Source organism: Diabrotica virgifera, chromosome 9, assembly GCF_917563875.1.
Source record: "Diabrotica virgifera virgifera chromosome 9, PGI_DIABVI_V3a".
In the NCBI taxonomy this organism is placed as follows: domain Eukaryota; kingdom Metazoa; phylum Arthropoda; class Insecta; order Coleoptera; family Chrysomelidae; genus Diabrotica; species Diabrotica virgifera.
The window spans coordinates 64,492,262-64,519,894 of NC_065451.1; the positions used below are offsets into that span (position 1 = coordinate 64,492,262).

General features: G+C 34.1%; 1 protein-coding gene across 1 annotated transcript in view; it reads left to right on the plus strand.

The window, feature by feature from the left end:
• Positions 1 to 25,081, plus strand: part of LOC114336189 (polycomb protein eed-B) — an 85,228-nt gene extending 60,147 nt beyond the window's left edge. The window contains exon 7 of the mRNA XM_028286519.2: positions 24,841 to 25,081. Within this exon, the coding sequence (XP_028142320.1) occupies positions 24,841 to 25,038 (198 nt within the window). The 3' untranslated portion in view covers positions 25,039 to 25,081. The remainder of the gene's footprint in view (positions 1 to 24,840) is intronic.
• The last annotated feature ends 2,552 nt before the right edge of the window (positions 25,082 to 27,633 follow it).

Below are 27,633 nucleotides of genomic sequence, written 5' to 3' on the forward strand. Positions count from 1 at the left end.
TGCTATTCAAAGAATATTTAAAAAAAAATTCAAGGAAAATATTGAAAAATAAGCCAACGGTGGCAAATTAAAAAAAAAATAAAAAATGGATTTTGCGGTAGACATCAGAACTCATCATTGGATCATCCAAACAAAAAATTCAAAAATATTTTATTAGCTTATGAGTTTCTCGAGTTAACGCTGTCGAGTTTTTTAGTTTTAACGATTTTTGACTTTTTGGTATCACTCAGAAGTCAATACAACCAAATTTTTTTGTAAAAAAAGGGTGAAAATCAATTTATTTATTATTGTTGAACAAAAAATAAGCAATAAACAATAAATCACAAAAAGTCTAAAGAAAATATATGCAAAATTTTGGGTGGATCGGTCCAGTAGTTTTTGAGTTACTAACTCCACCGACTTTGAAAAAAAAACAGTTTTGAGAAAAACGCTTTTAAACTTTTGTCAACTTTTATTTTCAATTTTTTTTTTGTCTTTCAAATCGTAAAGTGATGCACACCGAAATATGTTTTTGAATCGCAGAGTTATTTTCAAAAGAGAATGGGAACAGCTATTGAACGTTTCTTACTACGCTCAGTGTATATTACTTGGATAATTGAAACAACTGGTTAGAGCAAATTTTACAGACTCTAGTCTCAAAAACATTGTATGTGGGGTACCACAGGGTTCAGTATTGCGTCCTCTACTTTTCCTTATAGTCCAGGAAGCCACTGCGCCGCCGCTAGGAAAAATATTCTAATTCGGATTTTTTGCACAATCTTACTCAAAAAGGACCCCTTTTAACAAATTTTCATGTTGCCAGGACCAAAAGTTGGTCAAAAATTTTTTAAACGTTTTTTTTTTGTTTTTTTCCTAAAATTATTTTTTTGCATGGAACAAAATTTTTTTAGGTTTTTTGGATCATTCCAAACAGAAAAGGTCTTTAGTGACTTTTCTCTAAAGTTGATAGTTTTTGACATATAAGCGATTAAAAATTGAAAAATTGCGAAATCGGCCATTTCTAACCCTCAAAAACTATGTGAAAAACTGAAAATTTGAATGTTGCCAAGGTAGGTAGATATTCTTTAAACATCGATTGATGAAATCCCGAAGAGTTTTTTACAATACAATATCAAAAACCCCTTTGTTTTTTAATTGCCAATCAAGCGTGCGCGACACTATTTTCCACCGTTGCATGTGTATACATACAGTATGGTGCAAATGAAAGGAATAAATTCGTTATTTCATAAACCGGTGACTTTAAGGAAAAATCCCAAAACAGGTCGGTTTTTATTTTTAAGTTATGATATTGTGGCATATATAGTATACTAGTGACGTCATCCATCTGGGCGTGATGACGTAATCGATGATTTTTTTAAATGAGAATACGGGTCGTGTGCTGGCTCATTTGAAAGGTTCTTCAATACTCTATTCAGTAATATAAACGTGTACATAATTATTTATACAGGGTGTCCAAAAAATTTTTATTAAATTAAATCATTTGGCAAATTGACAAAAAAATTAAATTATTGGACACCCTGTATAAATAATTATGTAAATGTTTATATTACTGAATAGAGAATTGAAGAACCTTTCAAATGAGCTAGCACACGACCCCTATTCTCATTAAAAAAAAATCATCGATTACGTCATCACGCCCAGATGGATGACGTCACTAGTATACCATATATGTCACAATATCATAACTTAAAAATAAAAATCGACCTGTTTCGGGATTTTTCCTTAAACTCGCCGGTTTACGAAATAACGAATTTATTCCTTTCATTTGCACCATACTGCATACACATTACACATGCAACGGTGGAAAATAGTGTCGCGCACGCTTGATTAGCAATTAAAAAACAAAGAAGTTTTGAATATTGTATTGCAAAAAACTCTTCGGGATTTCATCAATCGATGTTTAAAGAATATCTACCTACCTTGGCAACATTCAAATTTTCAGTTTTTCACATAGTTTTTGAGGGTTAGAAATGGCCGATTTCGCAATTTTTCAATTTTTAATCGCTTATATGTCAAAAACTATCATTTTAGAGAAAAGTCACTAAAGACCTTTTCTGTTTGGAATGATCCAAAAAGCCTAAAAAAATGTTGTTCCATGCAAAAAAAAGAATTTTAGGAAAAAAACAAAAAAAACGTTTAAAAAATTTTTGACCAACTTTTGGTCCTGGCAACATGCAAATTTGTTAAAAGGGGTCCTTTTTGAGTAAGATTGGGCAAAAAATCCGAATTAGAATATTTTTCCTAGCGGATGCGCAGTGGCTTTCTGGACTATTATCTTTATTAACGATACCAGTATCACTTGGAAAAACTCTGATATTGCAACGTTTCATGCACATATAACTTCTGATCTACCTACAGTTAAAACCTGGTCCGACTCTAATTTACTCTCTTTTAACTTAGATAAAACAGTAGCATTATCCTATAAAGGAAATCTTCAATCCTTGCAACAGCCAGATTAGTACCGTTGATTCTGGTAAATTTTTTGGTATTTTTTAGAAACCTTAAAACCTTCATATCGATTTGTTACGTAAGAAACTAGCCTCAGCTTGCTGTGCTATAAGATCTGTTTCAAAGGAAATCAATAATTTAGCATCTTGAAAAATAACGTATTTTCGAGTCTCATCTTCGATATGGTCTTACGTTTTGGGGTTCTAGTACAGCTGCCCAATCCGATGTTTATTTTAAATTATAAAAAAGAGCTATAAGATATTTGTTTGGCCTCAGAAGAACAACACATTGCAGAATCTTCTTCAAAAATCACGGGACTTTAACACTGCCTTCTTTAATATATCGCACCCTCAGTGCAAGACTGCAGTAAGTCAAAATAAGTAAGTTTCGAGATAAAGACGATTTTGTTTATTTTCGTGCTAATATCGGTGAAATAAGACACAAGTTTTAAGAAAAATTAACATTAAATTATGATTTTGCATGCTTTTCAGCCTATGTTACATTAACTAAAAATAGAATTTTAAATAAAATAATATTAATGCAAAAAAAATTAGGAATTTCAAAGTTACAACACTTTTGCACGGAAAAAATTGTTAATCACTACACATTTAGTATTAGAATTTCAAAGTTACAACAGTTTTGCACGGAGAAAATTGTAAAAAGTGTAGACACATTTACTTTTACAGTAAAACCTGTGTTACCGGCCACCTGCCAACATCGACCACCTGTACTAACGGCCAGTTTAAACATTCCCCAAACCAATTATGTATATCTAGACTACAAAAACTGGCAATACCGGCCACCTTTCTATATCGGCCAATAGTTCTTTCATTTTTAGTGGCCGTTGCTGACAGGTTTTACCGTAGTTGTTGTCCTCTTCTCGTACATCATCTTGTGCCAAAATATTTTTATAAAAACTATGGTGGGCTTCTGGTATCATACCCGAATGGCATAAGTATACCAAATCTTTCTTTTTGGCCATTTGAATTTTTAGCTGTTCTTTGGCAAGATTTCTGAGAATAGATATTTTTCACCTCTCAGTATTGTCAATACACAAGTTTTAAGATAACTGTTTTTCCTTTCATGAGAAAAAATACTTTTTGGTCGTAAATAATTAGTCTTAATTTATGTGGTTTTAATCCCATCTAACAAATAAATGGTCAAACGACATCGCACACATCTTATGGAAAATAAATATAATATCACACAAAGGACATAAAATTTACATGAATAGATTGGTCTCAAAAATCTTTGTTTATTGTCTAAGCCGTTAATGGATTATGTAGACGCGCTCTGTATATTAAAATTAAACACCACAGATATAGATATTAAAATATCAAATATCTTACTTTTTTCATTGCTTGTTATCGAATTCGTTGCAATGTTCCGTGCAAAACTGTTGTAACTCTGTTACATTAGAGTTACAACAGTTTTGCACGGAACTTATGTTCAAAAACGCAAAATAGTTAAACTGTTGTTGTAATATTTAGCCCATTAAGCATTTGAAAGTTACTAAAGTTTTACAGGGGATAGATATGCATGTTTACAATCGAATTCCATGATTACTTCATTTTCATAAAATTTTGAGGTACTGCAGTCTTGCGCTGAGGGTGCGATATGTTGTTTAACCCTTGCAGGGCCAAATTTTTACTAGAAACAACGAGGACCAAGTGGGGTCAATAAATGTCAACACAGATATTAATCAAAAACGTGCTTCTTTATTAAAACTAATTTACAAATAACACTTTTACAAATAAAAAAAAAGTTTTCCTAGACGTTAAGAGAACAGTTAAAAACATAAAAATTTATAATTTACCCGGAGTCTTCTGCTTCCGTGGAATTGGCATAATCGCAGGATACACAAACAATTGACTTCTTGCTGTGATTACCGCATATATACTTCTGATATTTTGAACAAATTATGGTTGTGTTACGCGATTGACTCTACTATTTTATTTATTTATATCTTTAGTCACTAAGTTTAATTTAAATAAAGGAAGACTTACTTATATTATTTTATTTACATCACTTATTTATTTTTAATGATTACAAATAACACCAACTAACACATCTAATTTATTTACAACTCAAATTTATGATTTAATTAACTAAACATAACGATAACTAATATATACATTTCATTAAATCCGAATCGAGTACAATTATATTACACGTCGCGGCTCATTCGTTGACTGACTGGCCTGTGATCGGATTCCTGTTCTTTATATATACTTCGGCAGCGCTCGCTCCGAACGCCGTGGATAGGAATGGTATTGTCTCGTAACGCCGAGAAGTATCGAGAAGAATTAGGCCGGGTTGTGAGGCGTCACATTGCCCCCTCCTTAAAAGATGGTTCCTCCTGGAACCTTGTCGGGACTGGAACTGGATGCTGGTATCTGCAACTGGACCCTCTTTTACAACTCCCAGTTGTATAAAAGTGACAGGGGACGGTCTTCTCTCCGCACCAGTAACTATGCGGATTGCAACAGACTAACACCTGGACCTCGGTGTCTTTAAAAATTTCTTCTACCATATTTCGGATAACTCTCCAGTCTAATTGGCGGCATTCTAACTTTGGCATGGCTAACTTTTGCACGTCGGACTCCAACACGTGCTCTCTCAATTGAATTAATGCATCCCATACATCTTGGTAGGTAGGTTGGTCATGGACAGTGTCTTTTGTTACCAGATAGAATAGGTAACGTGATGCATCTTGGAGTTTCAATGCTTTGCCAGGAGCTGGCAGTTGGCATTGAAGTTCTGCAACTCGACCAAACTTCCTTCGGAAGGCGGATGCCAACCCTCGTGCGTCTTTGATACTGGCCGGGATGGTATGGGCCAGCGAATAGTCATCGGGAAGTGCGAGAAGATCTCGCTTTTCTTCAGTGGTAACACCATGTCTTGCTTTACCGGTACCTCCGTAGGCACCCATGAACTCTTCAAAGGTAAGGTCAGGTATTTCTCGAACTTGGTTGACTTCCACTTCTTCATCTACGTCGTGGTCTCCCTCGTACGGCGCCAACCGGTTATGGTGGACTATCATCGGCTTTCCCCTAGGAATCTTGCTTATTCGGTAGATAACGTCATTGATTTTCTTGACAATGAGGTACGGACCTTCCCAGAACTGCTGCAACTTGGGAGAACAACCTGTTCGCTTCTTTGGATTATAAAGCCAGACTTTGTCGTTCTCCTTGAAACATCCCTTCTCAGCTTGGGTATCGTATCGTTTCTTCATTCGGTCGCTAGCGATCTGAAGATTAGAACGGACCAACTCATGTATATCGTCCATTCTTCTTCGTAATTCATTCACGTAATCCTCACCAGCAACATCTTCTCCAGGTCGACATCCAAACTCTAGATCACAGGGTAGACGCATCTCACGTCCAAATAGGACTTTTGCTGGTGTTTGGCCAGTTGATTCATTAACAGCAGATCTATAGGCCATTGCGAAGAACGGAAGGTACTGGTCCCAGTCTCGTTGATGATTGGACACCATCTTTGTCAAATACTTGCCGACTGTCCTATTCATACGCTCCACCATTCTATCCGATTGCGGGTGATAGGCCGTGGTTCTTGTCTTCTTCATGCCTAGTTTATCACAGATTCCTTGAAATAGATCGCTCTCAAAGTTCCTTCCTTGGTCACTATGGATCTCCAGAGGTACTCCAAATCGGCTGATGCAGTCTTTGATTAACACATCTGCAATAGTGGCGGCCTTCTGGTCTGGAATTGCGTAGATCTCCACCCACTTCGTGAAGTAATCCATTACCACCAACATGTATTTGCATCCATTGTCACTTTCTGGAAATGGCCCGGCAATATCCAAAGCTATTCTTTCAAACGGACTTCCAACATTGTACTGTCTCATAGGAGCCTTTCTTTTCCGGTAGGGTCCGTTACTTGTAGCACAGGTAGTACATTTCTTACACCAGTCCTTCACATCGTCGGAACTATTCATCCAATAAAATCGTTCCCGAATTCTCTGAAGGGTTTTCTTTACACCAAAATGCCCTCCTGATGGACTGTCGTGTAACTGACGAAGTACTTCGGCTATTCTGCTCTTTGGAATCACCAACTGTGTTCTCCTCACTGAACCATCATCATTTTCTATTACTCGTTTGAGCAAGCTGTCTTCCAAGATAAATGAGTCCCACTGGGCCCAATACGTCTTAACTACTGAGCCTAGGCTTGATATTTCTTGCCAAGATGGTCGACGATTTTCTTCTTTCCATTTTCGAATCTTCTGTAAAACTGGATCTTTTTCTTGTTCTTCCTTGATCTTGGTAGGCGTCCACTCGTCGTTGACCACTGTTGTTCTTAGTACTGCTGCTTCCTTTGACTCTGTTTTGTTGCAATGGGAACATTCTGCTGGACACGGTCTTCTAGATAGAGAATCAGCGTTCCTGTGGCTAACTCCGGCCCGATGCTCGATCTTGAAATCATATTCTTGAAGTCGTTCAATCCATCTGGCTATCTGACCCTCTGGATTCTTAAACTGCATTAACCATTTAAGGGCGGCATGGTCGGTTCGGATTAGAAACTTCCTTCCGTAGAGGTATTGATAGAAGTGTTCCACTGATTTTACTACTGCTAGAAGTTCTCTTCTCGTGACGCAATAATTTCGTTCAGGTTTTGAAAGCACTTTACTAAAATATCCAAGGACTCGTTCCTGTCCTCCTTGGATCTGCGACAGCACTCCTCCAATTCCCACATTGCTTGCATCCGTATCTAAGATGAACTCTCCTTCTGGCAGTGGATACCCTAATATTGGCGCTGTAATTAAATGCCTCTTCAAAGTTTCAAAGGCCGTTTGGCAGTCTCCATCCCAGCAATAATCCCTTGCTTCCTCTGTAAGTCGCGTTAATGGCTTAGCAATATCTGCAAACTTCTTAATGAATCTCCGGTAGTAAGTACATAGTCCCAGAAAACTTCTCACTTGATGTTTATCAGTTGGTTCAGGCCACTCCTTAATTGAATCGATTTTTCCTTTGTCCACGGCCACTCCTTCTTTGCTGACTATATGGCCTAAATAATTGACTTTACTTTGAAATAGCTGGCATTTCTTGGGATTTAACATTAACTGGGCAGCTTTAAGTCGATTAAAAACGTCTTCTAAATTCTTCAGGTGGTCTTCAAACGTCTCCCCCAAAACGATTATGTCGTCTAAATACACCAGGCATGTTTTCCAAGATAACCCTCTCAACACATTTTCCATCAGCCTCTCAAATGTCGCAGGAGCATTACAGAGTCCAAACGGCATAACGTTGAATTCCCATAATCCAGATCCTGTCGTAAAGGCCGTCTTCTCTTTGTCCACTGGATCCATTTCTACCTGCCAATATCCAGACTTCAAGTCCAACGTAGAAAACAATTTACTTCCAGCTAATGTGTCCAACGTGTCGTCGATCCGAGGCAGAGGATAACTATCTTTCTTGGTAACATTGTTCAACAAACGGTAGTCCACACAGAACCTCGTAGTTCCATCTTTCTTCTTGACCAGGACCACCGGAGAGACCCATGGGCTCGTAGAAGTTTCTATCACCCCGTCTTTCTTCATTTCTTGAACAATCCTTTCAGCTTCCTCTCTCTTCGCCTGTGGTAATCGTCGAGCTGATTGACGAATTGGCCTAGCGGTACCAGTGTCAATTTTATGTTTGACAACTGTCGTTCTTCCTGTCTTTCCTCCTTTCGGTACGAATATGTCACGATATTGCCTAAGAAATTCCCTTAATTTCCTTTTTTCCATTTGATTCAGAGATTGGCCTGCAACTGCAACCATTTGGTCGAACTTGTCGTTGGAATTATCTGATGTTGTCGTCTGACGGATTATGGACGTCACGGGTACACAAGTTCCTACTTTTGTCTCCTTCTTGATGGTCACCGGGTAGTCATTGACATTAATCAATCTCACGGGAATTTCTTTAGCAGAAGTAACCAATTCCTTTCCAATTATGATCCCTCGGCCAACCTCCTCGTCGTGGTTCCATGGCTCCATCATAACAGGTGTTCCTTCTTCTACAATTCCCTGTAGCCGCGCTACGATGATCGTTTCACTCCTCGCAGGCACAACTGTATCTTCTCTAATAGCTGCTAGCATAGTGCTGTCATCATGTGGATGAAGAAATACCTCCTCGTTGCCAACTTTGATTACCCGGTTCTTAAAATCCAACTGAAATCCATGCAAATTCATTACGTCCATTCCTAATATAACATCTTCTTCGATGTCTGCAACCATGACAGTATGGACGAACTTTTCTGCTCCAATCCCTAATTGTATCTGGATTTCTCCATGGGTGTTGGCGTTTTCACCTGTGGCAGTCCGCAGTCGCAACCTCGTTGGTAAGAGTTTCTTACGGCTGTTTAAAACTGACGGTCGTATAATGGTCCTGGTCGCTCCGGTATCCACCAACAATGTATACTTTTTACCATTTATTTCTCCATCCACATATACACTATCTTCACGACATTTCAAAGAAGCTATTAGTATTAGATGGTCTTTAGAGGAGTTCTGAGTCGAGGCTGCCCCCCTAGGGTCTGTGCGTTCTCTTATTTCCTGCTGGCGAGTTTCTTGATTTGCGTTCTTCCTTAAACTCCGTGCGTACCCCTTTTCACCACAATTGCAGCAATTCATGGTCTTCGTTTTCTTCGATGTAAAGCCTTTCACCATATTTACCAGCTGGTCAAGTTTGTCTTCATCCTCTTCTTCTTTCACAGTTCGAACTGTACTGTACTCACCAGAGGCCTGCGTAGCTGATTCGAACTCGAGGGCCGCGGACAATACATCGACCAGCGTCTTGTGACGAGCTAATCGCAGTGTTCTCTGCATTTCAACATCACGAAGACCATCCATAAATGTTTGAACAGCCAATATTTCCACCATGTCTTCGGGAGCTGTTGGATATGCATATCGTACCAACCTGGCAATATCTAGTTCATATTCTTGAAGAGCTTCATCTTTCTTTTGTCGTCGGTTTTTAAGCCGCGCCTGATAGACATACTCCAAATGTTCCTGCCCATAGCGCATGTTTAGTCTCTTCATTAGTTGTTCATAATCATTAGTTTCCTCTACTGCTATGGTCTCAAGTACATCTAAAGCCTCTCCTCGAAGAGCAATAACCAGGTTTACAGTTTTGTCTTTTTCAGACCATCCGTTCGCTCTTGCACCTGCTTCGAACTGTTTCACATAACTGTTCCAGGAAGACTTTCCGTCGAAATTTGGCACCTTAACACGAGCAAGACTCACACTCCCTTCAACTATCGACTGTGGCTCCAATTTGTATTTGGTTTCATCATTTTTAATGTCTGTTAAGATGGGTTCCATACCTTTGTCTACTTTTTCCGTTTCCTGCATTTTCTTTTCTATTTCCTTGATCTTTTCTTCAAAAGTAGATTTTATGGACGATATCTTGTCGTCAAAATCCGAAGTGACTTTAGAGATCTTGTCAGTCATCTTGCTTTCAAGGGATGAAATATCACCCGAAACTTTCAAAATATCACTAGAAACTCTATGTTCTAACGATGTAATGTCTGTCGAGACTTTGTTCTCTAACGATGTAATGTCTGTCGAAACTTTCAAAACATCCGAGGAAACTTGGGAGATTTCACTAGAAACTTTGCTCTCTAACGATGTAATGTCTGTAGAAACTTTCAAAACATCCGAGGAAACTTGGGAGATTTCACTAGAAACTTTGTTCTCTAACAATGTAATGTCTGTCGAAACTTTAGAAACATCGGAGGAAACTTTCGAAATCGACGAGATCACAGCAGCATGCTTGTCTTCAAACAAATAGGTTTCTGGATCTTGACCCTCCTCCTGAAGAGCTTTCTTTAAACGTTCGACTAACTCAGCCTTTTTCCCAGTAGAACTCAGATCCCTTTCTTCCAATTCAAGTCTCAGGTCTGCAATTTTTAGCTTACACAAGGTAGACATGATCACACACTTTATTTATTACGATGTATATTTTATTTATTTTTAAAGGTTCCACACTCTATTTAAACCGAAAATTTACGTTAAATTTATGTATTTCAAGTATCCTCACTTCTGCACCATTTTGTTACGCGATTGACTCTACTATTTTATTTATTTATATCTTTAGTCACTAAGTTTAATTTAAATAAAGGAAGACTTACTTATATTATTTTATTTACATCACTTATTTATTTTTAATGATTACAAATAACACCAACTAACACATCTAATTTATTTACAACTCAAATTTATGATTTAATTAACTAAACATAACGATAACTAATATATACATTTCATTAAATCCGAATCGAGTACAATTATATTACACGTCGCGGCTCATTCGTTGACTGACTGGCCTGTGATCGGATTCCTGTTCTTTATATATACTTCGGCAGCGCTCGCTCCGAACGCCGTGGATAGGAATGGTATTGTCTCGTAACGCCGAGAAGTATCGAGAAGAATTAGGTCGGGTTGTGAGGCGTCACAGTTGTTTTATTGGCCAACTTATCAGAGGTGTAATCAGGATGATCCTAAGGGGGGGTTACATCTACTTGAAGGTCTCTGGGGGGTATGGAATAATAATGGTGTTAAGCGTATAGAGCTCAAAGTACATCCAAAAGGGGGGGTTATAACCCAAAAAAACCACCCCCTGGTTACGCATATGCAACTTATTGGTTTTTTATAATTTTTTATTTTGCTAATTTGCAACATGAATGGCATTGAAATGGCATGTGGAGTTGAAGAAAAGTTTGCGTTCGATGATATTTTTCATGGCATGCAGTACAAAATGTTGATACACTTGAGTCCAGGGTTCTTTACCAGTGCGTCATTAATACCATGGCGAGATAAAACACATACTTTTTATCTAGCATCATTGTATTCCACACATGAAACTAAAGACAACCCATATACATCCTGTTATTAAAGTAAAGTCACATGTTATTTTTATTAACGCTCTACAATCAGTACATCGAAAATAGGTACAAACATGACACTTTTCAGATTTTAATGTTGTTCTGAAGCTATTTCCTTGTGGCATTTTTGTAATGAACTATTGTAAATGGGAAATAAGCCACAATTTTACCAAAATAATTAATTTATTAACGTTTCGACGCCCAAGTCGGGTGTCGTTGTCAAAATACAAAATAATACTAAATAAACAAAAATGTTGTTGCTTAGTAAAAAATTCTTCTAATAATTTATTTAATCTGACTCATTTATATTGGCAATTCAGACGTATATAATACATTTTAAAGTAGAAGACTTTAAAATGATATTGCCAATATTGATGAGTTGCATTCCAGGGACGACTCCACTAAAAGATAGTTCATTCGATTACATGAAATCAACCCCAACTCAAGAATATCCGCCACAAAAAATCAGAGCATGTGATCTGTTTTTAAAAAGACAACAAATGCAACGATGGCAGTAAAATTCTCGCGCTAGAGATTCCATAGTAAATCACGAGGGAAAAACAGGAAAAAACCTCGTGATACTATCCCGACATCGTAAGTATTTGGGCTTACATTTAGTTTACTCTCAAAACTAATACCAAATTCTGACTTTAATGTATGTATGCTATTTTAAATTATAAATAATATTAATAATACATAGATATTATATAAATAAAACTAACATATAAAATATGTACTAACTGTGAACAAAATATAAGTGAACATCAGTCTTATATTAAAAATAGAGAATTTGATAGATCTCAAATATGTCAACACGCATGGGATAATGAACATAGAGTTCAGTGGAGAGATTCAAGTATAGTCCTGAAAGAAGCAGATAGTAAGAGAAAAATCAAAGAAGTGGCTCTAATTATGCTAAATGAAAACAATTGTGTCGCAAATTCCTCGGTAGAATGCAGTAGGATGTGGTTACCCATACTAAAAGAGGAAGTCAATAGAAAGAAAATACCACGATTAGTAAGTCCAGGGCCGTCTTAAGCACACACGGCACCGGGGTGCAATACTCACCTTTGCGCCCCCTTTGGTCAGAAGAGTATATACATAGGTTATAGTTACGGTAAAATTAAAACTAATTAAACTATATTAAAAAAAAACGTGGTTTCAGTATTCAAACAAGATCAATTTTATAACACATATCAAAGTTAATTTTTCTAGCTTTTAATTTGGCAAAAGTTTTTATTACTTCGGTGGTATCTATTTTTACTTGCTTTTCTATATTTAAGTATTAAAGCCAGATTTGTTAATCTGTCTTGGGCCATTGTTGAGTGCAGATAAATTTTGATCAATTTAAGTTTAGAAAAAGACCTTTTATCTTCAGCAACTGTTACTGGAAGTGTTAAATATATCCTTAGAAACCTAGAAAATTTGAGAAAACACAGAGTAAATTATTGGAATATACATCGATAATAATATCGACTGGGGTTATGTCTTTATTTATAAAAAATATTGGTAAGAAATTCTAATTCATTCTCATTTGATGCGCTATTTTTTTTTTCAATTTAAACATTGCGTTGTTTTTAAGTTTTTTTCTGAGTTTCTCCAACTTAATACATTTTCCATATAATTATGTTTGCTCAACATTTCAAATCTTTCACCTAATTGTGTAATGCCAATGTCCAATAAATAATAATAAGTTAACTTTAAAATTTTGTTCTGAGTCTAAAAGAGGCTCGTATGCAGCCTCGTAATTGAGATTGAGGTGTATTTTTTGAGGACATGGACGAACAGTTTCAGAAAATTTAGTTTCGCAATCTAGTTCTTTAGCAATTGATACTGAGTCAATTAATATCTGCTCAAACGCAGTGTCAGTGTGGTTATTGACAGGGCTAGATTTACATATGGTCTGAATAGACTATAGCCCATGGCGGCAGAATTTAGGGGGCGCCAAATTTCGGTAAAAAAGGAAAAAATGCGGAGTTGAGGGCGGCAAATTGTGGATAGCCCAGGGACAGCAAATCTTCAAATTCTCCTCTGGTTATTCGCTAAATCTTTATTGACTTGATCAAGCATCTTGACAGCTTTATAAATAATAATATCGATCGTTTGGAAAGTTTTATTAATAATTATATTAAACCTTTGCTAAAATATTGTATTATACCATGTCACGAGAGAGCCGATAAATTTACAAGTTCTTTAATTTTGTCATCAATCAGCTTGCGATGTTTCTTGTGTCATTGTCGTAGTTGTTGTCAACAATTGAGGATAATACATCGTAAATTTTCCCCATATTAAAACGAAGTATTTTTAATGAGTCAATTCTACTCTCACATCGCGTATTTGAAAGCGCTTTTAATGTAAAAGTGGGTATCTTATTCATTATGACATTAAGCCGTAATGTTGATGGGGAAAAAACATAAATTTCTTGAACAGTTGAAAAAACAAATTGTTATTTCCAATGAGCATTTAACAGCATAATTTAAGCACTAAATTAAGGCTGTGAGCTGCACAAGGGACATAAGAGCACCAGGATTAATCTAAGGCTTAACATTTTTTTTGAAGGCACATATTTTTTCCTCTGATATTTATCCCATTATCATACCCTTGGCGTCGTAAATCATCTAAATCAATATTCATTTATTTCAAACGTTCTAACAAATAATTTGCTAATCCTTGTTCGGTAGTATCAGTAACCGTTAAAAAACTGACTAACTTCGGCCATCATAAAAGATTCTACCGTCACCTTTAAAAAATAACGACTACATAGTAATGCGGCGCTTTTACATACATAGCTCCGCAAAACCGCAGTAATTATACTTTTGTCAGCAGAATCGGAATTTTGCTAATAATCTAAATGGGTTTCATATTTCATTGTCATATCGTAGGTGTAGTAAGCATTAATGCATTTGTCAAAAATACCGAAAGTGCACTTTTATAATTTTGTTATTTGTAGTTTTTTAAGGACAAGAAGCGCAAGTTTGAGCCTAGCAAGAGTTCGGCTTGCGCCCCTTGGACTTGGCGCCCGGGTGCTTCGCACCCCTTGCACCCCCGGGTTAAAACGGCCCTGAGTAAGTCATTAACATATCGAGTTAGTACATATTTTATATTTTAGTTTTATTTATATAATATATCTATGTATTATTAATATTATTTATAATTTAAAATACCATACATAGATTAAAGTCAGAATTTGGTATTAGTTTTGAGAGTAAACTAAATGTAAGCCCAAATACTTACGATGTCGGGATAGTATCACGAGGTTTTTTCCTGGTTTTCCCTCGTGATTTACTATGGAATCTCTAGCGCGAGAATTTTACTGCCATCGTTGCATTTGTTGTCTTTTTAAAGACAGATCACTTGCTATGATTTTTTGTGGCGGATATTCTTGAATTGGTGTTGATTTCTTGTAATCGAATGAACTATATTTTAGGAAAGTCGTCCCAGGAACGCAACTCATCAATATTGGCAATATCATTTTAAAGTCTTCTACTTTAAAATGTATAATACATGCCTGAATTGCCGATATAAATGAGTCAAATTAAATACATTATTAGAAGAATTTTTTACTAAGCAACAACATTTTTGTTTATTTAGTATTATTTTGTATTTTGACAACGACACCCGACTTGGGCGTCGAAACTTTAATAAATTCATTTTTTTGGTAAAATTGTGGTTTATTTCCCATTTAAAATAGTTTATTTCAGATTTTAGGTACAATTTGTGACGTTTTTGGTTTGTTTGCTTGTCACTGTCAGTTTGTTGGATTTTTTGCTGTTATATTACTCTGTTTTTGCATTTAGAAATTATTTATATTAAACAAACAGTTATTTTTACAACCAATTTTATACTGGACACAGGTTTATCTATCTGAAAGACCATATTATTCAGTAGAAGAGTTTCTTAATGAATAACTAAGAAATTATAGTAACCTTATGTCAATGGCGGCTTGTCCTATGAGGCAGGTGAGGCAGTGCCTCACCAGTATCAATCTACTATTTACGTTATTTCGTTGTTTTATAATCAGTTTTTTAAATATAATTTAGCTTTTTGAAATTTAAATTAAATACCTTTATTTTTATGAAAAAAATTAATATCGGTACGGCCCTGACTCTTTATCTTATCTTATATATCCGTCTTCCACGTGCCATTCCAACTTTCTCAAATCATTACAGTTGAAGCATTCCTCACACCATCTGCAACAGTATGCGACAACGCCAATAGTAAAACCGGCAAAATTTGAAAAATGTGCCACCGATTCTAGGAACAAAATTCATCCATCCTTGAGGCATGCCTCCGGCTCCGCGCAACGGAATAGGAATAGCCGAACGGCCTCAGGCTCCCCGGAACGGAATGGGAATAGCCGAACTGAACCGACTAGTACAAGCACAAGTCGATTGTAGATCATAGCTTTCTATGTACGCGCGGTATATACGAATGGCTTATTATATCGATACATTTTTGGCAAAGTAACGTAGGTGACATTTTTGGCGAAAATCATGTTTTTCCATTAAACTAACGCTATTAGTGTTTAGAAGGTACTGCCAAAGTGTAGTAAGCCTAGAATTACTTTAAACCTTTTTTTACCTATTTTAAAAACGTATGTCCAGAATTTTCTTAATCATATCCGCAAAATAAACGCAACTTTAGCACTATTTCCATAATAATAACGTAAGCAAACGTCGTTTACCGCCATAATAACGTAAGTACCGGTCGGTTTCTGTTACTTACGTCAGATTTTCTCAGTCAGTGTTTGGCTTACGACAATGACAGATTCGTGCTACAATGGACTAAATTATTGATTTTAGGTAAGTTATAACGAAAACATGTTTTTGTAGCTATATTTCAAAAAACTCTAAAACCTTAACTAACATTATGAACCTGTAAAACTCCTTTTCATATTTAATTTCGTTTATTTATTACAAATTATTTTGACATAGCCTAAGAAAAAATTTGGTTGAAATTGTTTGTTAAAAAATCTTTGTAAATTTTGATATGAAATGTAAAATGTTTGTGAAAAAATAAGTTAAAAATTGTAAAATTATCATTTTGAACTCTTGTATCTAGAAAACGGTTAGAAATAAAGAAATATTGCTTGCATGTTTCTATTCTGATTTGCATAGAATAGTGCAGTCACTGAAGCTTTTCACCTTCGATTTCGTTGAACCTTCATCGATTTTATTGAAAATTGGGAGTAGTTAGTAGATACCTCAAGGAATAAAGGTGACATGATGCAAACTTGCGCTTTTATCCTGGGGGTGGATACTACCCCTTCTCGGGGGTGAAAATTATTTTATTAAAAATAATACCATAAGTCGATAGAGGGACAAATTCTAAGCCAAATTTGCTATATAACGTTATCAAAATAAATTTGCTTTTTGAGTTATTAAATATCAAAGATTTTATTTCTTCGTAAAAAATGCCTGTTTTAAAGCTGTTTTTCAATTATAACTCAAAAACTATAAGCTTTTACAAAATAGTTATTATTGACGAAATTGAAGATAATAAAAAATAAATATACTCCTTACTTAAAGAACCAAACTAATGTTAATTCAAAGTGAGTGCTGAGTAATTGAGTGTATATTATTTTCGACGAGTACTCAAATCTAAGTATTCAAGCTTAAATAACGGGAAACGATGCACTTCATAAAATATACCTGTAAAACACTTGTCAAAGTACTTCGGAATATCTCTTAAATGAGCTGCAGAAGAAGTTAATAGCTTCAAAATTAAGCAAGTTATGATGAAAATAAGAGAACCCTTTCGAATTTTTTAGGAAAAAGTGAAAAATAAAACATCCCATTTCCACAAAAATTAAAAATTTATAGTAATCCTTACAAGAATTTCTTTATATTAGTATAAGTAATTATTCCAACAAGTTTAACCGGTTTGGAATGCATATTTTTGAAAAAAAAAGTGCAATTTAAAAAAATCAGAATTTTTAAAATGATCGTAAGTTTCATTTTCTTGTGATAATAACTCTAAAAATACTCAATATACGTAAACATTGATATAACTAAATTTTAGTTTTTTCCGTGGCAAATATTTTACCTTTTTTACTTAATTAATTGTTGTAACGTTATTTTGTGTTTCTTATAATAAACGATTGTTTGTAATTCTTTCCAAATTACTTTGAGTGCTACAATTTCTCGCCAAAGTGACGTATGTGTGTGCTTACGTTACATTTTTTATAAAGACTCAAGATTTTAGAACCCGTAAAATAACTTAAGTATCAATTAACCGCTAAAACTATACAAAAACTTTAAAAAATATTGTTTTTTATTAAACTGTAGACCTCAAAAAACACCCTGGTGAATTTTGTATAATTTAAATAAGCTTAAATTAAAAACATGGTTTTCCTACAAAAACGTTTTTGGTGACTTACGATACTATGCCAAAAATGTATCGATATTTTAGAAGTTTATGGATATGTATTTAAAACAGTGTTCATTTTAAATCATTGTTCATCATCATCTAATACATGGGTGGCGAACGTGCGGCCTTAAGGCCGCATGTGGCCTTTTCTTGCCCAAGTTGTGGCCTTTTCATAAATTAAAAATTATAAAAATTTTACGATACTAAACGATAAAAAAAAGTTTACGACACTAAAAATACCATGGCTATCAAGAGGACAAGTTTTGCTAAAAATATTCACCCTGCGTCAACAAATAATTAAATTTTTTGAAGAACAAAAGAAATATTGCGATTTATCAGATAAAGAATTTTGTAGAATTGCTGCCTTTTTATGTGACATGACAATGAAGCAAAATGAATTGAATTTAAACTTGCAGGGAAAAACTAAATATATATACGAAATGTGGCAAAAAATTCAAGCTTTTCGAAAAAAACTTTTATCTTTAAATCATTACTAAGTCGATTAGAAATTTCTAAAGAACATTTCCGACAGTTATCGGAAATTATGATGGAGCAAAATGATTCCCCTCAAAATTTGGATGAGTATGTTTCTATTCTGGATATATTAATTGAAGAATATAATAAAAGGTTCTCAGATTTTGAAAAACTTTTTGTCACACTTAAATTAACTTTCGAACCACACCTTGTTGATATCGACGTAGCGCCCAAAGAATATCAAATGGAATTATTTGAGATAGGAGAAGATAATATCTTTAAATCACAATTCGATTCAAAAAAAGATCCTATTGAAATATGGAAGACTGCAGTTATTTATCCTCGTCTAAGACAACACGCACGAAGAATTCTTTCATGTTTTGGAAGTACATATTGTTGCGAGCCAACATTTTCATACATGACTCAAATTAAAACCCGCCTAAGAAGTCAAATAAGTGATGTTCATTTGGAAGATCAACTTAAATTACGTACCACGTCAATTGAACCAAATATTTCTTTTTTGTCATCCAATAAACAACCACAGAAATCCCATTAAATTTTCTGGATCGTAAAATTAAATGTCAAATTTTTTGTAATTTATTAATTGTATGTCATTTAAAAAAAACTATTTAATTGCAAAAAAATTATGTATTTTAATTTTGCATATAAATCCCTTTAATTAAATCGTATATATGTATGGACGCGGCCTTCTCAAAAATGGTAAAATGAAAATTGGCCTTCTAATATAAAAAGGTTCGTCACCCCTGACTAATATATTGTTCTGAAGCTATTTTTTCTTTGTGGCATTTATGTAATTTATTATTCTAAATGAGAAATAAGATTATACAATTTAACTTAAAAAATGATTTTATTAACGTTTCCACTTCCACATCGGACGTTTACATACAAAAGTAGTTTTTAAGTGTTTCAAAAATGTTATATGCTGTGGTTGTGTTTTTCTTGTACATTTTTTTTTGAACATACATTCAAATCAGAGTGAGCAAAAGATTTAAGCGAATAATATTGCAACATGATTCCCACAGCCTTAGCTCATTCCCCATATCTTCCACGATTTTTGAAAAAACGCACACTCTTTTGTTATGTAAAACTTGAAGTTTTCAATATGGAATTGGAATTCAAAATAACTCTATGCACTGAGGCTGAAAGCATTTGAGTCGATCGCAAAAGTTTTAAAAGAAAAGTTTTAGAGAACTAATCGACAGCAAATATTTCTTGATGATTTTTTGTCCGGAATTCTTTGTAGGGATATTTTGAATAAAAAATGTTTGTAGATTATTTGTCCGGGATTTTTTGTGGGGATTTTTTGCCCGGGGATTATTTGATTGGGGATTTCTTGTCCAGGGATAATTTGTGAGGATTTTTTGTCCGGGATTGTTGATCCTAGATTCGTCCTAGCGTTATGACGTCACAAAATCAACCTTCTGGCCATTAAAGAGAAGCTAACCATAATAATAAAATTCCTCAGGTGTAGTGTGCCTCACCACCTTATACTATCACGAGCCGCCCCTGCCTTATGTACAAGTAGTATTTTTATCTATAGTCCGTCTAGAAAGTATCCGGAATTTTATATTTTTCCTAATTTTAATAGATTTCCATTATAAGGCAAAAGTAATGCATCAAGTAGGTTGTGCCGATAGTAGGTTATGGACAAAATCTCATGACAACACCATCTGTCAAATATTGTTGTTTGTAAACAGACTTAAGATTTGTGAAATAATGTCGCAAGTAGAAAAAAGAAAAGTGGTGGAATATTTGTATAGAAAGGGTGTCCGAAACGTTAAAAAATTAGTGAAATTGACTGAAATCGGAAAAAGTGCAGTGCATGAGACAATAAAGAGGATAGAAAATGGCATAGATATGAGACATAGACCAGTTTCGGGTAGACCGCGTAAGATTCGCGGAAACAATTTAAATGCTTTAGTGGCTTTAGGACGACAAAATCCGCGCCTAGGGTTTCGAAAATTAGCGAAGAGTTTTGGAAATCAACGAAGAATAAAAGTGTGCCCAGAAACTGTCCGCATGTCACTGAAAAAGCAAGGCTACATATCAAGGAATCCAAAAAAATCCCTACAATGACACCTCTGCAAAGGCAACGAAGAATAGATTTTTGTCAACGTTTTCGAGAAGATAATTTTAATAATACAGTAGAACCCCGCAAATCCGAACCCCGCTAATCCGAACGTTCGGCAAATCCGAACCAACGGAAAGTGAACAAAATTAAAAAATTCAAGACACAAACTTACAAACATGTTTATTATAGAGTAAAACCAGAAAATTGAACAATGTAGGATTAATAGGCCTTTGACATTTTATAAAATTTCTTGAAAATGAATACATACTTTATACGTAGTGGTTTTTAATAATATAGTAAGTATATAGGTAAAACATAAATTTACTTCGATTCTATTGTAGAGTCAACTTGAGTCCAAAAATATTGTCCACACTCTTGTGAGAACGTTTTGTGACTCAAAATCAACGACAATGAAAGCTTTGAATTATTAGTTAAGCTAATTTTCGGATAATCCGAACTTTTCGGAATCCGAACAGGCTGTCCCCCCCAATTAGTTCGATTTTGCGGGTTTCTACTGTATCTTTATATCTGATAAAAGTTGTTTCCAGCTTGGTGCAAATCATCTAAAAGTCCTATCAAGAGAAAATTTTGCCGTTCAAATTTCCAAATTTCCCACTAAAATAATGGTTTGGGGAGCAATATCTCAGAATGGTGGTACACCTCTCTGTATATTTAATGGTACTGTTGATAGTGCGAAATATTTTGACATCCTACGTGGTTTTCTTCTTGAAACGGCTCATGTTTTATATCCAGAGGGGTGGCGTTTTCAGCAAGATAATGCAAGATGCCATACTTCTGCTTATACTCAAGCTTGGATGCAAGAACACGAATTGGCAACAATTCCGTGACCAGCAGCATCTCCAGATCTTAGCCCCATTGAAAACATATGGGGACTGATGAAGATTGAAGTGGAACGAGCAGCGCCACGAGATAAAGAAGGTTTGATTCGGTCAGTTTTACAGGCCTGGAACACCATTACCGAAGATTATGGCCTTGACCTAGTTTCGGGTGTACCTGGACGTTTAGTTAAGTGTTTAGATTTAAATGGAGGTTGTATAAGTAAATGAGTTGAATTATTTGTTGAAATTTTATATTTCAAGTGATAGAAATAAATACCGTGAAATTATAATTCTGCTTTCTTTTTTCCGGATACTTTCTAGACGGACTATATAGGGTGAGGCAGATAACTGGACTATTAGAAATATCTCGAGAACTAAAGGCAACAGAATCATGAAAATTGGAATAAAGGGGTTTTGAAGGATGATCTATTAAACAAAAAATATTTTCATCTTTTTGCAACTTCCGGTTTATAACTTCGTTTTTTAAATGGGACACACTGTATATTTTTACATTTTTGGATTCTCTTCGATGTCTTATTTCTTAAAATATGAGGTTTTGTAGTATTATACAGGGTATTTTAAAAGATAATTACGTTTTTTTATTAATTTCGTAGCAACATTCACACCCTGTAGAATTGTAGTAGTTTGACATCTAAAACTCTACTTACGTTCAAATGATTTTTAATATACTCTACTATTGTTAAGAATCATTAGTATAGCTAAATTTTTAATTTTAGTTTACAGGGTTGGTCGAAACTCGGAATGAGTATTTTCTGAGTTTTCTTAAATAGAACACCCTGTATTTTTGTATTGTAGTGAAATGATATTTTATAGTACTTTTTTATTTCTTAAGCATTCCCTATACTTAACTGCTTTAATTTGTGAGTTATTGGTGATTCAAGCTAAACATTAATTGCAACAAAAAATACGTAAAATTTTATTAGGTTGGCCGTGAAAATACTCAATCCCAAATAATTTTTCAGAAATAAATACATATTAATCCAGACTGGTCCTTAAAATTACCAATAATGGTTTAGCTATCAAAATACCTACGTAGTTAAGATGGTTGGTGCGATTAACAATTAAGCACAAATTAAAGCAGTTAGGTATAGGAAATGCTTAAGAAATAAAAAAGTACCATAAAATATCATTTCATTACAATACTAAAATACAGGGTATTCCATTTAAGAAAACTCAGAAAATACTCATTCCGAGTTTCGACCAACCCTGTATACTAAAATTAAAAATTTAGCTATACTAATGATTCTTAACAATAGTAGAGTATATTAAAAATCATTTGAACGTAAGTAGAGTTTTAGATGTCAAACTACCACAATTCTACAGGGTGTTAATTTTGCTACGAAATTAATAAAAAAAAAACGTAATTATCTTTTAAACTACCCTGTATAATATTATAAAACCTCATATTTTAAGAAAGAAGACATCGAAGAGAATCCAAAAATGTAAAAATATACAGGGTGTCCCATTAAAAAAAACGAAGTTATAACCGGTATAACCGGAAGTTGCAAAGAGATGAAAATATTTTTAGTCTAAGAGCTAGTGAACCCTCCGACTAACGGTCGTCCTGTAAGGCTAGAAATTTTTCTAGTGATAATTCATAGCACACCAAGGCTAAAAACCATGACCTGGCAGGCCTCAGTGGTGCACGTGTATCTACCAGGTGAATCGAAAAGTGCAAATTTAGAGGGTAAAATAAACTTTCTCCTGTAAGGTTTAAATTTAAGTATGTGTTTGAGTAAGTCATTCAGAAGAAATGTGTACAATGACAGGCGATTCTGAAGAGCATAAGACCTTGCCAGGCGAGGGGAAAGATTAGGGGTTTTTCCTAAAATTATTCTTTTTGCATCGAACCATTTTTTTTTAGGTTTTTTGAATCATTCTAAACAGAAAACGTCTTTAGTGATTTTTCTCTTAAGTTAATAGTTTTTGTTATATAAGCGATTAAAAATTTTGAAAATTGCGAAATCGGCCATTTTTAACCCTAAATCGGACATTTATCTAAAAATTTCAATGTTGCCAAGATACGTAGATATTCTTTAAACATTGATTGATGAAATCCCGAAGAGTTTTTTGCAATAAAATATCGAAAACCCCTTTGTTTTTTTAATTGCCAATCAAGCAGGTGCGACACTGTAGTATAAGTGATGACGTTTGAAATGGGCAAATTTCAAGAGAAATCCTCAGACAGGTCGATTTTTATTTTTAAATTAGGACTTTTTGGCATATATATAATACTAGTGACGTCATCCATCTGAGCGTGAAGACGTAATCGATGATTTTTTAAATGAGGGTAGGGGTTGTGTGATAGCTCATTTGAAAGGTTATTGAATTTCCTATTCACTAATATAAACATTAACATAATTATTTATACAGGGTGTACAAAAAAATTTTTTTTATTAAATTAACTTTGATTAAATTTGACAAATAGAAGAATAATTTTTTTTGTACACCCTGTATAAATAATTATGTTAATGTTTATATTACTTAATAGAGAATTAAATAACCTTTCAAATGAGCTATCACATAACCCCTACTCTATTTAAAAGAATCAGCGATTACGTCATCACGCCCAGATGGATGACGTCACTAGTATTATATATATGCCAAAAAGTCCTAATTCAAAAATAAAAATCGACCTGTCTGAGGATTTCTCTTGAAATTTGCCCATTCTCGAGATAATGAATTTATGCAAACTCAAACGTCCTCACTTATACTAGTGTCGCACATGCTTGTTTAGCAATTAAAAAAACAAAGGGGTTTTCGATATTTTATTGCAAAAAACTCTTCGGGATTTCATCAATCAATGTTTAAAGAATATCTACGTACGTTGGAAACATTGAAATTTTTAGATAAATGTCCGATTTAGGGTTAAAAATGGCCGATTTCTCAATTTTCAAAATTTTCAATCGCTCATATTATAACAAAAACTATTAACTTAAGAGAAAAATCACTAAAGACGTTTTCTGTTTGAAACGATTCAAAAAACCTAAAAAAAATTGTTCGATGCAAAAAGAATAATTTTAGGAAAAACCCCTAATCTTTCCCCTCGCCTGTCAAGGTCTTATGCTCTTCAGAATCGCCTGTCATTGTACACATTTCTTCTGAATGACTTACTCAAACACATACTTAAATTTAAACCTTACAGGAGAAAGTTTATTTTACCCCCTAAATTTGCACTTTTCGATTCACCTGGTAGATACACGTGCACCGTTGAGGCCTGCCAGGTCATGGTTTTTAGCCTTGGTGTGCTATGAATTATCATTAGAAAAATTTTTAGCCTTACAGGACGACCGTTAGTCGGAGGGTTCACTAGCTCTTAGACTATTTCATTTAATAGATCATCTTTCAAAACTCCTTTATTCCAATTTTCATGATTCTGTTGCCTTTAGTTCTCGAGATATTTCTAATAGGCCCTGTATTTGCCTCACCCTGTATATTTGGGTGTCAAATGCATCAGCTTAAACTTATTAGTTCCCAAGGTTGATTATTCAATTTGCAATTTATTTACATTTTGCAATAGTTTGTTTTTATTTTATTTCATTACCTTTTATTTTATTTATAATATTGACGGTTTATGTAATATCAGTAAATTGTATTTTTGTATTGTTTTTTTTTCTAACTGTTTGTAAGCTTTGTCCCTAAAATTGAAAAAAAATTCAATGACAATAAAGCACATTTCTATTCTATTCTGTAATATTAGATTTCTTCTTTCAGATTTTGGCTTTGGGAAACCAAACTGGAAAAGTATTTGTTTGGGACTTAGACGTTCCCGATCCAGCTCAGGCAAAGTGTTACACTCTTCATCAAGCTCGCTGTACCACTGCTATTAGACAGACCACGTTGAGTAGAAATTCAAACGTATTAATTTGTGTTTGCGATGACGGCACAATTTGGAGATGGGATAGGATATGAGTGTTTTTTGTACACCTAATTTTTAATATACTTTTTTACTGAATTTGCTTTTTTTGTTAATAGTCTGGGCTGATTATAATCGGAGAATAGGCCATTTTTGGGAAAAGTTATTTACCAGCAATTTTATTGCTGGAATCGAATCTTATGATTGTATATATTAATAATATAGATATGCAAAGTCCGCAGATAGTGTGCTACTTTTTTATAAACAAAATGGCGCCCGAAAATCGTGTTTTTTCAATTTTTGCTCCATAACTCCAAAGATTTTAACTTTAGACCAAAAACACCCAAATAAAAATTCACCGCAATTAAATTCTGCATAGAGACGTGTTTTTTTCGATTTACTTCGACGAAAACTTTCCCCAGAAAAAGCGGGTTTTCCCAACAAAATCTTTAATTTTCAACTAAACTTTTAGATAAGTAGTTGTTAATCAATAATTAAATAACTTGGTAATAGGTCTGGATCCCGCGTATGAAAAAAAAGTTGATTAATAGCAAGCTGAAAATTTTTTAATAGCTTAAGGGTGTCTAGTCGAATAAACTTTGATATATGGGAACACTGAAACAGGGGTAGTTTTAACTGTGGAACAGGTTAAAAATTAGGAACGGTCACAGCACGAAAACGGCACATTTATTTTGTCCGACAGAACAGACTTAAACTCTCCGGACAGAGATTAAACTCTCATGAAAAAATCAGACTGCTATGTATTACCTGTCATAATTCCTGTCATTTGACATATTCTACATGTTCCACTCATTAAAACGCCCATTTGGTGATAAATAGCATTCTGATTTTTACATGAGAGTTTAATCTCTGTTCGAAGAGTTTAAATCTGTTCTGTCGGACAAAATAAATGTGTCGTTTTCGTGCTGTGACCGTTCCAAATTTTTAACCTGTTCCACAATTCAAACTGCCCCTGTTCCAGTGTTCACACATATCAAAGTTTATTCGACTAGACACCCTTAAGCTATTAACAAATTTTCAGCTTGCTATTAATCAACTTTTTTTTCATACGCGGGATCCAGACCTATAACGTAAAAGCCCTTTCCGTATATATTATAATTCCAGAAGCCGATGGAAATTGAATGAACAGTTTAGCAACAATTGAAATGTTAATTAAAAATTTACGGTCGCTATAATAACGACAATAATTATGATGCATAAGAATAACTATGATTTTTTCATAAAAAGACACTATACCTATCTAACGTACTTTACAGAATTGAAATTGGACTATTTAAGCGGCCTCGGGAATATTTTAAAATTATAAACAATTTTTTTGGCTTATAAACAAATAGAATATCTCGGGAAATATTAAACTAAATTAAATTGTGAAAACGGTATTCGAAAGACAGCGGCAGGAAGCTTTTTATAAAAGAAAAAACGTTTAATTATGACGAGTGGTTTCTGAGATACAACCGGTCAAAGTTGACCGAAATTTACGACAAAGATATAAACAATAGGATCATAATTTTCAAACCATCACCTTTTTATTTTTGTTCTCTTTCTCCACACCAATTTTCATATCTTTAAAATCCTCATAACATATATTGTTATAATAAAAACTATCGATAATACGTGTGAAAATTGCCAAAAATAGCAAAATTCCAATCAAAAATTAGGTTGGAGAAAATGTAACCCTCAAAGTTCAAAATCGGTATACGTTAAAAAAAAATACATTTTCTCGGCTTCCCATGGAGCAATTTCCTTCATTCTTTTTTTGTTCCCAAGTAACGCGAGTAGAGCCATCGAACTAACGCATTATTAAATGTCAAACTTGCTTTTGTTTTGTTATAATAAATTAATTTATTTATTATAACACAATATTTTAATTTGTTTAAATAAAAATTGTTTAAATAATTATACAGCTTTCAAATGAGAATATTTATGTTTTTAACTTTAAAAGGTACGCTTGTAGTAAGTTTATCTAAAAAAAAGCCTACAACTGGAAAAAATATGTAATTTTCTGTTCTTATAAATAAATTAATCTTAACTATTTATAATGGGAAATAAGCCACAATATTATTAAAAAATGATTTTTATTAACGTTTCGACGCCCAAATCGGGTGCCGTTGTCAAAATACAAAATACTACTAACGTAAACAAAAATGTAAAAAAATTCTTCTAATAATTTATTTAATTTGACTCATTTATATCGGCAATTCAGATACATATGATACATTTTAAAGTAGAAGACTTTAAAATGATATTGCCAATATTTATGAGTTGCGTTCCTGGGACGACTTTACTGAAAGATAGTTCATTCGATTACATGAAATCAACCCCAACTCAAGAATATCCGTCACAAAAAAATCATAGCATGTGATCTGTCTTTAAAAAGACAACCACATGCAACGGTGACATTAAAATTCTCGCGTTAGAGATCTCATAGTAAATCACAAGGGAAAACCAGGAAAAACCTCGTGATACTATCCCGACATCGTAAGTATTTGGTCTTACATTTAATTTACTCTCAAAATTAATACCAAATTCTGACTTTTCTATAATTTTGTTTAAATTATAAATAATATCAATAATACATGGATATATTTATAAGTAATACTAAAATATAAAATAAGTACTAACTCTACTAT